Source organism: Mobula birostris, chromosome 8, assembly GCF_030028105.1.
Source record: "Mobula birostris isolate sMobBir1 chromosome 8, sMobBir1.hap1, whole genome shotgun sequence".
Lineage (NCBI taxonomy): Eukaryota > Metazoa > Chordata > Chondrichthyes > Myliobatiformes > Myliobatidae > Mobula > Mobula birostris.
In genome coordinates, this window is record NC_092377.1 from 57,907,147 (window position 1) to 57,924,832 (window position 17,686).

A 17,686-nucleotide genomic window follows, 5' to 3' on the forward strand; every position below is an offset into this window, starting at 1 on the left:
AATGTATGGGGTTCTTATGGATTTGAGACAGAGATCGCTATTAAATACCTTCAAAATTAAAAAGAGGCATAAACAAAACCATTTAGAAGTTTAATATTAAATTTTTATTAAATGTATTGATAATGTAAGTGCTTCAAACAGGACTTTATAAACAATAAATAATTACCAATTTGCAATCTAATTTCTAACAGCTTTGACCCTGAAATTTTAGTTTTTAAAAATGAACAAAATAGAATTATAGTTAAGATGTTGATTTTTTGAAATCAGCACACTATTTTTGTTTGTCAATGTTTATGTGAAATGAATCTTGTTATAAAGCAAAAAAATAGATTTAGTGGTACTCACTGCTGCTTTTCTTAGCTGAATGACCTTCATCAAGAGAGTTCGATCCGACAGAAGAGCTATCTTGACTATCATGCTGAGGCAGTTGAAGAAATCCATCACTTGATTCTGACCTAGTTGGAGTGCCTGTGAGGGATTTAATACGTTCTCTGTTGCCTTCCTTTTTGTGTTTCATTAACTTTTTCATCTTTATGGCAATCCAATTGCCCCTTCTGGAATAAAGGAACACATCACTACTTTATACAGTTGCCATCAACAGAGATCCAAATTAGAAAACGGTTTAAAAAAAAAAGTATTAACAGGACTCTATCTGCATTTTGTAAATTTTAAAATGAAAAGAAATTGCATTTTGGCTATTCTTTTAAACAAACTGGGTGTATAATTAGAAGTGCAAGGTAAATATTAACAAGTTTAAGATTTCATTCTATAATTTTCACATGTGTAGCTAAAACCTTTATTTGCATGGTAAGATTTCATTTGAATCATACATTTTGAAATCACTGTGAATATATTTTGTTCATACCTTCGAGGGGGTGAGGGCTCATAGAACTTATATTGATCCATAATCTTCTCTTCAAGTTTCTCCTTCTGTCGTCGAAGTTCATTTAGTTTATCACTTAAGGTTAAGAAAGCAAGTCAAAGTGAATAAACACACTTTATGCTCCTAAAAGGTTCAATACAAGTTCTTATTTTATAGGAACTCAAAATTCTACAAATTTCTGACAAAATATACTTTGTTTTATAATTTGAAGCAAATTTAGTTTTATATTTATATATATATAGAAGGTATATGAACTAAGAGCTATTTTCTCTCTCTTGAGCTGTATACAAGAAGAACCAACCAAAAGTCAGATTTTAAAGCCTTATTGCTAAACCCTGTATCTAAGATTTTTACATCTCAGTCATAAAACTGTAAGACATAGGAGCACAGAGTGCCTATAAAAAGTATTTACACCCCCCTTGGAAATGTTCATGTTTTATTGTTTTACAACACTGAATCACAGTGGATTTAATTTCGCTTTTTGGCACTGATCGACAGAAAAAGACTCTTTCTTGTCAAAGTGAAAACAGATCTCTACAAAGTGATCTAAATTAATTACAAATATAAAATGCAAAATAATCGATTGCTTAAGTATTCACCCCCTTCAACTCAGTATTTAGTCGATGCACCTTTGGCAGCAATTACAGCCTTGAGTTCATGTGGATAAGTCTCTATCAGCTTTCGACACTGCAAGGTTTCCCCATTCTTCTTTACAAGAACTGTCAGATTGCATGGGGATCACGAGTGAACAGCCCTTTTCAAGTCCAGCCATAAATTCTCAATTGAATTGAGGTCTGGACTCTGATTTTCCCAACCCATTAACTTTGTTGTTTTTCAACTATTCCTGTGTAGCTTTGGCCTTTGGTTCATTGCCTTGCAGGAAAACAGATCTTCTCCCAAGTCGCAGTCTCTTGCACACTGCATCAGGTTTTCCATGTATTTTGCTGCATTCATTTTATTCTTTACCTTCACATGCCTTCCAGGGCCAGCTACAGTGAAGCATGCCTCAGCATATGCAGCCATCACCATGCTTCGCGGTAGAGATGGTATGTTTTTGATGATCTGCTAATGGCCAAAAAGCTCAATTTTCGTTTCATCAGACCATAGGACCTTCTTCCAGCTGACTTCAGTGTCTTCCACATGCTTTCTGGGAAACTCTAGCCAAGATTTCATTTGAGTGTTTTTCAACAGTGGCTTTCTCTTTGCCACTCTCCCATAAAGCGGTGACTGGTGAGGCACCCGGGCAACAGTTGCTGTATGTGCAGTCTCTCCCATCTCAGCCACTGAAGCTTGTAACTCCTCCAGAGTTGTCATAGGTCTTTTGGGTGCCTCCCTCACTAGCCTCCTTCACGCACAGTCATTCAGTTTTTGAGGATGGCTTGCTCTAGGCAGATTTACAGCTGTGTCATATTCTTTCAATTTCTTGATGATTGACTTAACTGTCCTCCAAGGGATATTCAGTGACTTGGAAATGTTCTTGTCTCCAAAAGTAGAACTTTTGTTGTAATCTCAGGAATAATCCTTATGCTATGTGCCCCTGACTAATCAAGAACCTATCAACCAATGCTCAATACACCACTCTCTGGCTAAAGAAATTGCTCTGCACCTTTGTTCTAAAGTGAAGTCCTTCTACTCTGAGGCTGTGCCTTCCAGTCCTAGAATCTCCCACTAATGGAAGTATCTTCTCTCTAGCCATTCCATCCAGACCTTCAAATATTTGGGAGGTTTCAATGAAATTCCCCCTCATTTTTCTAAACTCTAGCGAGTACAGGCCCAGAGCCATCAAACAGTCATCATAAGTTAATTCTCTAGAGCTTCTCAAATGCCAGCACATCATTTCTTAGATATGGAGCCAAAAACTGTTCATGATACTTTCTCAACACTGCCTGTCCCTCCACCTATCTTTTAATTGTCCACAGCCTTGGCCACAAAGCTATCAAGGAGGATTAGGAAACTTTTAAAGAACAAAAGAAGATAACTAAAAAGGCAATACACAGACAAAAAATGAGGTACGAAGGTAAACTAGCCAAGAATATAAAGGAGGATAGAAAAAGCTTCTTTAGGTATGTGAAAAGGAAAAAAAATAGTTAAGACCAAAATTGGGCCCTTGAAGACAGAAACGGGTGAAATTATTATGGGGAACAAGGAAATGGCAGATGAGTTGAACAGGTACTTTGGATCTGTCTTCACTAGGGAAGACACAATCTCCCAGATATAATTGTGGCCAAAGGACCTAGGATAATGGATGAACTGAAGGAAATTTATATTAGGCAGGAAATGGTGGATAGACTGTTGGGTCTGAAGGCTGATAAGTGCTCGGGACCTGATGGTCTGCATCCCAGGGTACTTAAGGAGGTGGCTTTAGAAATCGTGGACGCATTGGTAATCATTTTCCAATGATCTATAGATTCAGGATCAGTTCCTGTGGATTGGAGGGTGGCTAATGTTGTCCCACTTTTCAAGGAAGGAGGGAAAGAGAAAACAGGGAATTATAGACGGATTAGCCTGACGTCAGTGGTGGGAAAGATGCTGGAGTCAATTGTAAAAGATGAAATTACGACACATTTGGATAGCAGTAACAGGATAGGTCCGAGTCAGCATGGATCTACGAAGGGGAAATCGTGCTTGACTAATCTTCTGGAATTTTTTGAGGATGTAACTATGAAAATGGACAAGGGAGAGCAGGTGGGTGTACTGTACCTGGACTTCCAGAAAGCCTTTGATAAAGTCCCACATTGGAGATTAGTGGGCAAAATTGGGGCACATGGTATCGGGGGCAAAGTGCTGACATGGATTGAAAGTTGGCTGGCTGACAGGAAACAAAGAGTAGCGATTAACGGGTCCCTTTCGGAATGGCAGGCAGTGACCAGTGGGGTACTGCAGTGTTCAGTGTTGGGACCGCAGCTGTTTACAATATATGTTAATAATTTAGATGAAGGGATTAAAAGTAACATTAGCAAATTTGCAGATGACACAAATCTGGGTGGCAGTGTGAAATGTGAGGTGGATGTTATGAGAATGCAGGGTGACTTGGACAGGCTGGGTGAGTGGGTGGGTGCATGGCAGATGCGGTTTAATGTGGATAAATGTGAGGTTATCCACTTTGGTGGTAAGAACAGGAAGGCAGATTATTATCTAAATGGAGTCAAGTTAGGAAAAAGGGAAGTACAATGAGATCTAGGTGTTCTTGTGCATCAGTCACTGAAAGCAAGCATGCAGGTACAGCAGGCAGTGAAGAAAGCTACTGACATGCTGGCCTTCATAACAAGGGGAATTGAGTATAGGAGCAAAGAGGTCCTTCTGCAGCTGTACAGGGCCCTGGCGAGACCACACCTGGAGCACTGTGTGCAGTTTTGGTCTCCAAATTTGAGGAAGGACATTCTTACTCTTGAGGGAGTGCAGCGTAGGTTCACAAGGTTAATTCCCGGGAAGGCAGGACTGTCATATGTTGAAAGATTGGAGCGACTGGGCTTGTATACACTGGAATTTAGAAGGATGAGAGGGGATCTCATTGAAACATATAAGATTATTAAGGGATTGGACACGCTGGAGGCAGGAAGCATGTTCCTGCTGATGGGTGAGTTCAGAACCAGAGGCCACAGTTTAAGAATAAGGGGTAGGCTATTTAGAACGGAGTTGAGGAAAAACCTTTTCACCCAGAGAGTGGTGGATATGTGAAATGCTCTGCCCCAGAAGGCAGTGGAGGCCAAGTCTCTGGATGCTTTCAAGAAAGAGAAAGCTCTTAAAAATAGCAGAATCAAAGGTTATGGGATTAGGCAGGAACTGGATACTGATTGTGGATGATCAGCCATGATCACAGTGAATGGCAGTGCTGGCTTGAAGGGCCGAATGGCCTACTCCTGCACCTATTGTCTATTGTCTATAATTCCATCATGTTAGGCTGAAAAAGATTTAACAATATTAAGCAGACTTTTTATGATAGCTGCATAGAATACCTTTATAACTACAAATTCTACGCCAGAATCATTGTGTTAAACAGTATGGAAATAGGCCTTTTGGCCCAACTCATCCATGCCTACCTGAACATGTCCCATTTGCCAACATTTTACACAAATCTTTCTAAACCTTTCCTATCCATGTACCCATGCTAATGTCTTTTAGAATTTGTAATTGTACCACCTCTTCTACTTCCTCTGAAAGCTCATTCCATATATCCACCATCCTCTGTGTGAAAAGTTTGTCCTTTAGGTCTTCTTTGAATCTTTTTCCTCTCATCTTAAGCTGATGCCCCCTTGCTTTAGACTCTCCTATCCTGGCAAAAAAAGCCTGTGACTATCTACCTCATCAATGACCCTCATGTTTTATAGATCTCTGTAAGGTCACCCCTCAGCTTCCTTCAGTCCAGGGTAAACAGTCCCAGTCTACCTAGCAACACACATAAAAGTTGCTGGTAAATGCAGCAGGTCAAGCAGCGTCTCTAGGAAGAGGTACAGTCGACGTTTCGGGCCGAGACCGTTCGTCAGGACTAACTGAAAGAAGAGCTAGTAAGAGATTTGAAAGTGGGAGGGGGAGGGGGAGATCAGAAATGATAGGAGAAGACAGGAGGGGGAGGGATGGAGCCAAGAGCTGGACAGTTAATTGGCAAAAGGAATATGAGGATCATGGGACAGGAGGCCTAGGGGAAAGAAAGGGGGAGCGCTGAAGCCCAAAGGATGGGCAAGGGCTATAGTGAGAGGGACAGAGGGAGAAAAAGGAGAGAGAGAAAAAGAATGTGTGTATATAAATAAATAAATAAACGGATGGGGTATGAGGGGGAGGTGGGGCATTAGCGTAAGTTTGAGAAGTCAATGTTCATGCCATCAGGTTGGAGGCTACCCAGATGGAATATAAGGTGTTGTTCCTCCAACCTGAGTGTGGCTTCATCTTTACAGTACAAGAGGCCATGGATAGACATATCAGAATGGGAATGGGACGTGGAATTAAAATGTGAGGCCACTGGGAGATCCTGCTTTCTCTGGCGGACAAAGCGTAGGTGTTCAGCGAAACGATCTCCCAGTCTGCGTCGAGTCTCGCCAATATATAGAAGGCCGCATCGGGAGCACCGGACACAGTATATCACCCCAGCTGACTCACAGGTGAAGTGTTGCCTCACCTGGAAGGACTGTCTGGGACCCTGAATGGTAGTGAGGGAGGAAGTGTAAGGGCATGTGTAGCACTTGTTCCGCTTACAAGGATAAGTGCCAGGAGGGAGATCGGTAGGGAGGGATGGGGGGGAACGAATGGACAAGGGAGTCGCGTAGGGAGTGATCCCTGTGGAAAGCAGAGAGAGGGGGGAAGGGAAAGATGTGCTTAGTGGTGGGATCCCGTTGGAGGTGGTGGAAGTTACGGAGAATTATATGTTGGACCCGGAGGCTGGTGGGGCGGGGGGGTAGGTGAGGACAAGGGGAACCCTATTCCTAGTGGGGTGGTGGGAGGATGGAGTGAGAGCAGATGTGCCTGAAATGGGGGAGATGCGTTTGAGAGCAGAGTTGATGGTGGAGGAAGGGAAGCCCCTTTCTTTAAAAAAGGAGGACATCGCCTTCATCCTGGAATGAAAAGCCTCACCCTGAGAGCAGATGCAGCAGAGACGGAGGAATTGCGATAAGGGATGGCATTTTTGCAAGAGACAGGGTGAGAAGAGCAATAGTCCAGATAGCTGTGAGAGTCAGTCTACCTAGATTCACATTGTAATATAAGTCCCAACAACATCCTTGTGAATTATTTCTGCACCTTCCCTAGCTTAATTACATCCTTCCTTTAGTTCTGCGACCATAACTGCATACAATACTGCAAGTGTTGTCTAACCACGTACAACAGTAACAAATGTTCCAAATCTCATACTCAATGCCTGACTGATGAAAGAAACTGTGCCATATTCCTTCTTCTCCAACTTGTTTACCTCTGTCACAACTTTCAGGGAAATATTTACTTGTACTCCTGGGACTCTCTTGTCACCAGCGCTCCCCAGAATCCTGCTTTCGCAGTATAATGCCCTACTCTGGTTTAATTTCCAAAAAGTATCACTTTGCACCTGTCTGAGTTAAATTTCACCTCCCATTTTTTTTGCCCACTTTTCCAGTTAATTTAGATCCTGTTGTAAGCTTTGACAACCTTCTTCACTGTACACTAGACTATCAATTTTGGTGTTATCCACATACTTGCCATGTCACAAATGTCATACCACCAAAATACTCATCCAAATCATTAATATATAAGCAATAGGGGACCCAGCACTGACCCCCATGGCATATTACCTGTCATAGGCCTCCAAAACTACAAGATTTCATTACCACCCTCTGATTTTTTCTAGGAAGTTAATTTTGTATCAGGTTGGCTCACTGACCCTTTGTTCGATGTCATCTAATTTCCCAGACCTGTCTACCATATTGCTCCTTGCGAAAATCCATCCCCTGAACTAGTCATTCCTCTAAGACATCTCTTCAAAAGACTCAATGAAATTAATGAGACATGATTTTCCATGCACAAAGCCATGCTGATGATCCCTAATCTCAAATGGATCTTGTCTCTCAACATCACTTCCATTAAGATACAAAAACCTCTGCCAGTGTCCCAGCAATTTCTTCTTTTGCTTCCCATAATGTCCGAGGATACATTTGTCAAGTCCTGCAGATTCAACCACTGTTAAGCACGTTAACACAACCAGCATGTCCCATTCTATAATGTTGATATGTTTCAATGTTTCAGGACATCTCTGTATTATTTCCTGAACTCCCCAACTTCAATAACCTTTCCCATTATAAATACAGATGAGAAATATTCATTTAAGATCTTGTCCATTTCCTGTACATAGGTCCACACACGAATGACCCACTGATCCTTAAAGAAACTTATTCTCTTGCTTGTTATCTTTTAGCTCTTAATATAATTCTCTTTAGTTTATCTAACAAGCCACTCCATCCTGATTTCCACAAAAGGATGTGCAAATACAAAATGTTGACTTCATAGCAACTGATATTAATGGGTGTGACGTTGCTGTTCTGTCACATTTGTAACCGGGACAGAAAAGATTAAGGGAATTAATAATAAATTTAGCGGCAAGCTGGAGCACACTAAAGAACAAATCTCTCCCCAAGAAATTTTAAATACGGAAATAATTTGGAGAATTAAGAGCCTATGATTATGACTGCTATTAAATACATTTCAGAAAAAGTTAATCACTGACAAGAACCTTGATGAGCTGTTCAAATGGAGAGTTCATCAACATAAGCATGGGTTATACATTTTAAAAACACAGAAATTAATTTTGAGCATACACAATTATGTTAAATCGGCATGTTAGATTTAACAACCAAGAAAATAACTGTAGCAAATATTTAGGAAGTTCTGAAAAAACATATGGGAACATGTGAAATAAATAATTAGACACAACAATCTGCTAGAAAAACTCAGGTGGGTTGAGGAATATCTGTGGGTTGAAAAGAATTATCGACATGGAGATGAAATCGTGCATCAGGACTGAGAGTGGAAAAGGGATACAAGATTACAAGACCATAAGACATAGGAGCAGAATTAGGCCATCGAGTCTGCTCCACCATTCAATCATGGCTGATCTTTTTTCCCTTCCTCTGACCCACTCCCGAGCCTTCTCTCTGTAACCTTTGATGCCGTGTCCAATCAAGAACCAATCAAGCTCTGCCCTAAATACACCCAACAACTTGGCCTCCACAGCTGCCTGTGGTAATAAATTTCACAAATTCACCACCCTCAGGCAGAAGAAAGTTCTCCACATCTCTATTTTAAATAGATGCCCCTCTATCCAGAGGCTGTGCCCTCTTATCCAAGACTCTCCCAACATGGGAAACATTCTTTCCACATCTACTCTGTCTAGGCCTTTCAACATTCGAAAGGTTTCACTGAGATTCCCCCTCATCCTTCTAAATTCCAGTGAGTACAGAGAGGGCCATCAAACATCTCTCATATGATAACCCTTTCATTCCCAGAATCATCCTTGTGAACCTCCTCTGAACCCTCTTCAATGCCAGCACATCTTTTCTTAGATGAGAGCCCAAAACTTTTCACAATACTCAGGGTGAAGCCTCACCTGTGCCTTATAAAGCCTCAACATCACATCCCTGCTCTTGTATTCAAGATCTCTTGAAGTGAATGCTAACATTGCATTTGCCTTCCTCACCACCAGCTCAACCTGCAAGTTATCCTTTGGGGTGTTCTGCGCAAGGACTCCCGTCCCTTTGCATCTCAAGAGTTTTGGATTTTCTCCTCATATAGAAAATAGTCAGCATATTTACTTCTACTACCAAAGTGCATGACAACGCATTTCCAATATTGTATTTCATTTGCACTTTCTTGCCCATTCTCCTAATCTGTCTAAGTCCTTCTGCAGCCTATCTGTTTCCTCAACAGTACCTGCTCCTCCACCAAACTTCATATCATCTGTAAACTTGATAACAAAGCCATCTATTCCATCATCTAAATCCTTGATATACAACATAATAAGTAGCAGTTACAAGACCAACCCCTGTGGAACACCACTATTCACTGGCAGCCAACCAGAAAAAGATCCTTTTATTCCCACTCACTGATTCCTACCAATCAGCCAATGCTCTAAACATGCCAGTAACTTCCCTGTAATACCATGGGCTCTTAACTTGGTAAGCAGCCTTATGTGTGGCACCTTGTCAAAGGCCTTCTTAAAGTCCAAATATATGACATGCACTAGATCCTCTTTATCTATCCTACATGTAATCTCTTCAAAAAATTCCAACAGGTTCGTCAGACAAGATTTTCCCTTAAGGAAACCATGCTGACTTCGTCCTATCTTGTCCTGTGTCACCAAGTACTCTAACATCTTCCCAACCACTGAGGTCAGGCTAACAAGTATATAATTTTCTTTCTGCTGCCTTCCTCCCTTCTTAAAGAGTGGAATGATATTTGCAATTTTCTGGTCCTCTGGCACCTTTCAGAGTCCAGTGATTTCTGAAAGATCATTACTAATGTCCCTACAATCTCTACCGCTACCTCTTTCAAAACCCTAGGATGCAGTTCATTTGGTCCGGGTGACTTATGTACCCTTAAGTCTTTCAGCTTTTTGAGCACTTTCTCCCTTCTAATAGAAACTGCACTCACTTCTCTTCTCTCACACTCTTCACATCTGGCACACTGCCAGTGTCTTCCACAGTGAAAACTGATGCAAAATACTCATTTAGTTCATCTGCCATCTCCTTGTCCCCAGTTATTATTTCTCTGACCTCATCTTCTAGCAGTCCTATATCCACTCTCAACTCTCTTTTATTTTTTACATACTTGAAAAAGCCTTTATTATCCACTTTGATTACGTTTGTAAGCTTGCTTTCATATTTCGTCTTTTTAACATAGAACATAGAATAGTACAGCGCAGTACAGGCCCTTTGGCCCACAAGGTTGTGCTGACCCTTAAACCCTGCCTCCCATATAACACCCCCCCACCTTAAATTCCTCCATATAACTGTCTAGTAGTCTCCTAAATTTCACGAGCATTATCTGCCTCCACCTGACTCAGGCAGTGCACTCCATGCACCAACCACTCTCTGAGTAAAAAACCTTCCTCTAATATCCCCCTTGAACTTCCCACCCCTTACTTTAAACCCATGTCCTCTTGTATTGAGCAGTGGTGCCCTGGGGAAGAGGCGCTGGCTGCCCACTGTCTATTCCTCTTAATATCTTGTATACCTCTATCATGTCTCCCCTCATCCTCCTTCTCTCCAGAGAGTAAAGCCCTAGCGCCCTTAATCTCTGATCATAATGCATACTCTCCAAACCAGGCAGCATCCTGGTAAATCTCCTCTGTACCCTTTCCAATGCTTTCACATCCTTTCTACAGTGAGGCAACCAGAACTGGACATAGTACTCCAAGTGTGGCCCAACCAGAGTTCAATAGAGCTGCATTATTACCTCGCGACTCAAACTCTATCCCTCGACTCATGAAAGCTAACAGCCCATAAGCTTTCTTAACTACCCTATCTACCTGTGGGGCAACTTTCAGGGATCTGTGGACATGTACCCCCAGATCCCTCTACTCCTCCACACTACTAAGTATCCTGCCATTTACTTTGTACTCTGCCTTGGAGTTTGTCCTTCCAAAGTGTACCACCTCACACTTCTCCGGGTTGAACTCCATCTACCACTTCTCAGCCCACTTCTGCATCCTATCAATGTCTCTCTGCAATCTTCGACAATCCTTAACACTATCCATAACACCACCAACCTTTATGTTGTCTGCAAACTTGCCAACCCACCCCTCTACCCCCACATCCAGGTCGTTAATAAAAATCACGGGAAGTAGAGGTCCCAGAACCGGTCCTTGTGAGACACCACTAGTCACAACCCTCCAATCTGAATGTACTCCCTCCACCACCACCCTCTGCTTTCTGCAGGTAAGCCAATTCTGAATCCACCTGGCCAAACTTCCCTGGATCCCATGCCTTCTGACTTTCTGGATAAGCCTACCGTGTGGAACCATTTCAAATGCCTTACTAAAATCCATGTAGATTACATCCACTGCACTACCCTCATCTATATACCTGGTTACCTCCTCAAAGAACTCTATCAGGCTTGTTAGACACGATCTGCCCTTCACAAAGCCATGCTGACTGTCCCTGATCAGACCATGATTCTTCTAAATGCCCAGAGATCCTATCTCTAGGAATTTTTTCCAACAGCTTTCCCACTAGAGGTGTAAGGCTCACTGGTCTATAATTACCTGGACTATCCCTACTACCTTTTTTGAACAAGGGACAACATTCACCTCCCTCCAATCCTCCGGGTACCATTCCCGTGGACAACGAGGACATAAAGATCCTAGCCAGAGGCTCAGCAATCTCTTCCTTCGCCTCGTGGAGCAGCCTGGGAAATATTCCGTCAGGCCCCGGAGACTTATCCGTCCGAAGGTATTTTAAAAACTCCAATACCTCCTCTCCCTTAATATCAACATGCTCCAGAACATTAACCTCATTCATATTGTCTTCAGCGTCATTAAGTTTCCTCTCATTGGTGAATACTGAAGAGAAGTATTCATTGAGGACCTCGCTCACTTCCACAGCCTCCAGGCACATCTTCCCACCCTTATCTCTAATCGGTTCTACCTTCACTCCTGTCATCCTTTTGTTCTTCACATAATTAAAGAATGCCTTGGGGTTTTCCTTTACCCTACTCGCCAAGGCCTTCTCATGCCCCCTTCTTGCTCTTCTCAGCCCCTTCTTAAGCTCCTTTCTTGCTACCCTATATTCCTCATAGACTCATCTGATCCTTGCTTCCTAAACCTCATGTATGCTGCCTTCTTGCATCTGACTAGATTCTCCACGTCACTTGTCACTCATGGTTCCTTCACCCTACCATTCCTTATCTTCCTCACCAGGACAAATTTATCCCTAAAATCCTGCAAGAGATCCCTAAACACCGACCACGTGTCCATAGTACATTTCCCTGCCAAAGCATCATCCCAATTCACAGCCGCAAGTTCTAACCTTATAGCCTCATAATTTGCCCTTCCCCAATTAAAAATTTTCCTGTCCTCTCTGACCCTATTCTTTTCCATGATAATGTTAAAGGCCAGGGAGCGGTGGTCACTGTCCCCTAGATACTCACCCACTGAGAGATTTGTGACCTAACCCGGTTCGCTAACTAATACTAGATCAAGTATGGCGTTTCCCCTTGTCGGCCTTTTAACATACCGTGACAGGAATCCGCCCTGGACACACTAAGCAAACTCTGCCTCATCTAAACCCTTGGAACTAATTAGGTGCCAATCAATATTTGGGAAGTTAAAGTCACCCATGATAACAACCCTGCTATTTTTGCACCTTTCCAAAATCTGCCTCCCAATCTGCTCCTCTGTATCTCTGCTGCTACCAGGGGGCCTATAGAATACTACCAATAGAGTAACTGCTCTATTCCTGTTCCTGACGTCTACACATACTGACTCAAAAGAGGATCCTGCTACATTACCCACACTTTCGTAGCTGTAATAGTATCCCTGAACAGTAATGCCAACCCCTCCTCCCCTCCCCCCCCCCCTTTATCCCTTTTAAAGCACTGAAATGAAGGAATATTGAGAATCCATTCCTGCCCTGGTGCCAGCCAAGTCTCTGCAATGGCCACCACATCATAATTCTATGCATGTATCCAAGCTCTCAGTTCATCACCTTTGTTTTTCCTCCTAATGATTCTTTTAGTTGCTCTCTGTAGGTTTTAAAAGCTTCCCAATCCTCTGTTTCCCATTAATTTTTACTTTGCTCTATGCTCTCCCTTTTGCTTTTACATTAGCTTTGACTTCCCTTGTCAGCCATGGTTATACTATTTTGATATTCCAGTATTTATTTGTTTTTGGAATACATCTATCATGCACCTTCCTCATTTTTCCCAGAACCTCACGCCATTGCTGCTCTGCTGTCATCCCTGCCAGTATAAGGCCATAAGACATAGGAGCAGAATTAGGCCATTTAGCCCACTGACTCTGCTCCGCCATTCCATCATGGCTGATCCTGTTTCCCACTCAACCCCATACACCTGCCTTCTCGCCATATCCTTTGACATCATAACCGATCAGGAAATGATCAACTTCTGCCTGAAATACACCCACGGACTTGGCTTCCACTGCAGTCTGTGGCACAGCATTCCACAGATTTACTACTCTCTGGCTAAAAAAAATTCCTCTTTACCTCTGTTCTAAAGGGTTGCCCCTCAATTTTCAGGGTGTGCCCTCTAGTTCTGGATACCTCTACAATAGAAAACATCCTCTCCACATCCACCCTATCTAGTCCTTTCAACATTCGGTAGGTTTCAATGAGATCCAATCACCATCAACCCCCCCCCCACCCCCGGCATTCTTCTAAATTCTAGTTAATACAGACCCAAATCTGCCAAATGCTCCTCATATATTAAACCCTTCATTCCCGAAAACACGGAATCGTCCATGTGAACCTCCTCTGGAATCTCTCCACTGACAATCCATCCTCATCCTTTCTGAGATATGGGGCCCAAAACTGTTGACAATACTCTAAGTGCGACCTGACTCATGTTTTATAAAGCCTCAGCATTACTTCCTTGCTTTGAAACCTCTACTTCCAATTTACTTTGGCTAACTCTTTTCTCATACCGCCGTAATTTCCTTTACTGCATTGAAGTACTGCTACAACAGACTTTACCTTCTCCCCATCAATTTTCAAATTCAATTCAGTCATATTGTGATCACTGCCTCCTAAGGGTTCTTTGACCTTAAGCTCCCTAATCACCTCCGGTTCATTACATAACACCCAATCCAGTATAACTGATCCCCTAGTAAACTCAATGAAAAACTGCTCTAAAAAGTCATCTTGTATATTTCCCCTTACTGTGATAGGTGTACTAATGGAGTGGCCACACTAATTCATATAATTTGTACATGTCCGAGCCTTGAAAAATTTTGCAAAGATGTACTTCAAACTTTTTCTGTACTTTTCAATGTTAGTTTTAAGCCCAATCCCTTGACTGCCATGTTTGGTAATGTTGAGGATAGTGCAACAAAACTGAAGCCATCTAATTTGCGGGTATTGGCCTTTATGTCTCTTATGACCAAGAAGACGATCTTGCTCAAGTGGAAGGAGGCCGCCCCACCCACTCATGTTCGATGGCTATCTGATGTTATGTTATGCCGTGATCTAGAGAAGATTCGTTATTCGATTTCTGATTCTAAACATGATTTTCTAATGTTATGGGGACCCTTTCTGAGTTATTTTCATAATCTTTGAACTGTTATTAATGTATGGATCTAAGCCATTATTATTATTATAGTAGTATATGGTAAGGTATTTCTTTCTTTTCCTCTTTTTTTTAAACCAACCAGCTCATTTTGGTAGTGGGGGTAGAATTTTTAAAATAAAATACAATTATTTTATTTTATTTCATAATTCAATCCTTTTTTTTCTACATAATTGATTTGGAATATGGGATACTGTGATCATATTACTGTAATGTAATTCGTATTACTTACTTGTATCCTGATGAATTGTGTATTTGTATTTATGCAATTTATATATTAATAAAAAAATTGAAAAAGAAATTGTCATCTCGTAGGCATTCAACAAACTCACTCTCTTGAGATCCATTTCCAACCTGATTTTCCCAATCGACCTGCATGTTAAAATCTCCTATGACTATCATAACATTGCCCTTTTGTATTTCCTGATGTAATATGTGGTCCATGTCCCAGCCTGTATGTAAGTGCCATCAGTGTCCGTCCACTCTTGCAGTTTCTTAACTCAATCCACAAGGATTCAACATCTTCCAATCCTATGTCACAACCTTCTACTAATTTGAGGCCATTCTTTACCAGCAGAGCCACACTACCCCCTCTGCCAGTAGCTCCTTCCAATTTACTTTGGCCAAATCCTCTCTCATACCACTGTAATTTCCTTTACTCCACTGAAATACTGCTACATCAGACTATTCTTTCTCCCTATCAGATTGCAAGTTGAACCCAATCAAATTGTGATCACTGGCTCTTTTACCTTAAGCTCCCTGAAAGCCTCTGGTTCATTACTTAACACCCAATCCTGTATAGCTGATCCCCTAGAAGACTCAACAACAAACTGCTCTAAAAAGCCATCTCAAAAGCATTCAACAAACTCACTCTCTTGAGATCTGTTTCCCAATCAACCTGAATATTAAAATCTCCCATGACTATCATAACATTGCCCTTTTGACATGCCTTTTCTATTTCCCGTTGCAATCTGTGGTCCACATTACCCTTGCAGTTTCTTAACTCAACCTAGAAGGATCTTCCAAACTTATGTCACATCTTTCTACTGATATGATGCCATGCCATCCCCTCGCCCTACCTTCTTATCCCTCTGATACAACATGGAACCTTGGACATTCAGCTCCCAACTACATCCATGATTCAGTGATAGCCACAGCATCATATCCAATAATTTGCAGAAGCGCAACAAGATCATCCACCTTATTTTATATACTCTATGCATTGAGATATGACCGCTATAAAGAGGACAGTAGTGAGACCATAGTCTGAGGTGATTAGTCGACAGAGTAGCTGTTGAAGATTATGAATATGTGGCTGTAGTACTGCGCCTTGGTAAGAATGTGGTCAAAGAACTAGAGAGCAGTGGAAACAAGGCACCCCTGATTGATAAGTTACACGACCTGGGCCTCTGTACCTCCCTTTGCAATTGCATTCTCGACTTCTTAACTGGAAGAACACAATCTGTGCAGATTGGTGATAATACCTCCTCCTTGCTGATGATCAACAGTGGTGCACCTCAGGGGTGTGTGCTTAGCCCACTGCCCTACTCTCTCTATACCCATGACTGTGTAGCTAGGCATAGTGCAAATAGCATCTACAAATTTGCTGATGATACAACCATTGCTGGTAGAATTTCAGATGGAGATGAGAGGGCACACAGGAGCGAGATATACCAACTAGTAGAGTGGTGTCGCAGCAACAACCTTGCACTCAACGTCAGTAAGATGAAAGAGCTGATTGTGGACTTAGGAAGTGTAAGACAAAGGAACATATGCCAATCCTCATAGAGGGATAAGAAGTGGAGAGAATGAGCAGTTTCAAGTTCCTGGGTGTCCAGATCTCTGAGGACCTAACATGGTCCCAACATATCGATGCAGCTATAAAGAAGGCAAGACAGTTACTATACTTCATTAGGAGTTTGAAGAGATTTGGTATGTTAACAAAAACACTCAAAAACTTCTATCGATGTACCATGGAGAGCATCCTGACTGTCTGCATCACTGTCTGGTATTGGGGGCGGCTGCTGCCCAGGACTGAAAGAAGCTGCAGAGGATCATAAATTTAGTCGGCTCCATCTTGGGTACTAGCCTATAAAATACCCAGGATATCTTCAAGGAGCGGTGTCTCAGAAAGTCAGTGTCCATTATTAAGGACCCCCAGCACCCAGGGCATGCCCTTTTCTCACTGTTACCATCACGTAGAGGTACAGGAGTCTGAGGGCACACATTCAGTAATAGCTTCTTCCCCTCTGCCATCCAATTCCTAAATGGACATTGAACCCGTGAACAGTACCTCATTTCTTAAATATATATTATTTTTGTTTTTACACGATTTTTAATCTATTCAATATACATATACTGCAATTGATTGATTGATTCTTCCTTCTGTATTATGGATTGCATTGGACATTATAGATACTGCTGCTAAGTTAACAAATTTCATGACAATGCCGGTGATAATAACCTGATTCTGATTCTGAAACCATAGAGGGAGAGCAGTGAGAGAGTCCTACAGAACCCCCATCTGAAAGAGCAGAACTTCTTCAAAGTTGGCATAGCATGAAGAAACTTCACAGTGCAGAAGAATAGACACACAAGAACTACAGATATTTGAATCTGGAGCAACAATCTGCTGGAGGAACTCAGTGGTTGAGCAGCATCTGTGGGAGGAAAGAAATTGTTGATGTTTCAGATCAAAACCCTGCATCGGGACTGAGAGTGGAGAGGGCAGATGGCCATTATGAAGAGGAGACAGGGAATATTGAGACAAGAACCAGTGGCGATGGTGGACGGAGGATGGGGCAAAAAAAGGAAATGTGGTTGTCATTGAAAGCCTCCGGCTGTTTGACTTGACATTTTTACTAAGACTTGCTGCTACAGCTACATATCCTTCATCTTTCACCACTCCTCAATCTAAAAATCATTATGGACCCATGCCTCACCATTCCCCTTCTCTTCTTTTAACTCACCACCTTCTTTCTCAGTCTCGATGCAGGGTTTCAACCTAAAACATCAACAATTACCTTCCACAAGTGTTGGTTGATCCACTGA

At 42.0% G+C, this 17,686-nt stretch overlaps 1 protein-coding gene across 16 annotated transcripts in view; it reads right to left on the bottom strand.

The window, feature by feature from the left end:
• Window positions 1-17,686, bottom strand: part of LOC140201331 (girdin-like) — a 279,872-nt gene that overhangs the window by 44,829 nt on the left and 217,357 nt on the right. For all 16 annotated transcript variants that reach the window (XM_072265254.1, XM_072265249.1, XM_072265248.1 and 13 more), the window contains 2 exons: window positions 866-958; window positions 346-554 (listed from right to left, as the gene is read on the bottom strand). In XM_072265254.1, coding sequence (XP_072121355.1) covers window positions 346-554; window positions 866-958 — 302 coding nt within the window. The remainder of the gene's footprint in view (window positions 1-345; window positions 555-865; window positions 959-17,686) is intronic.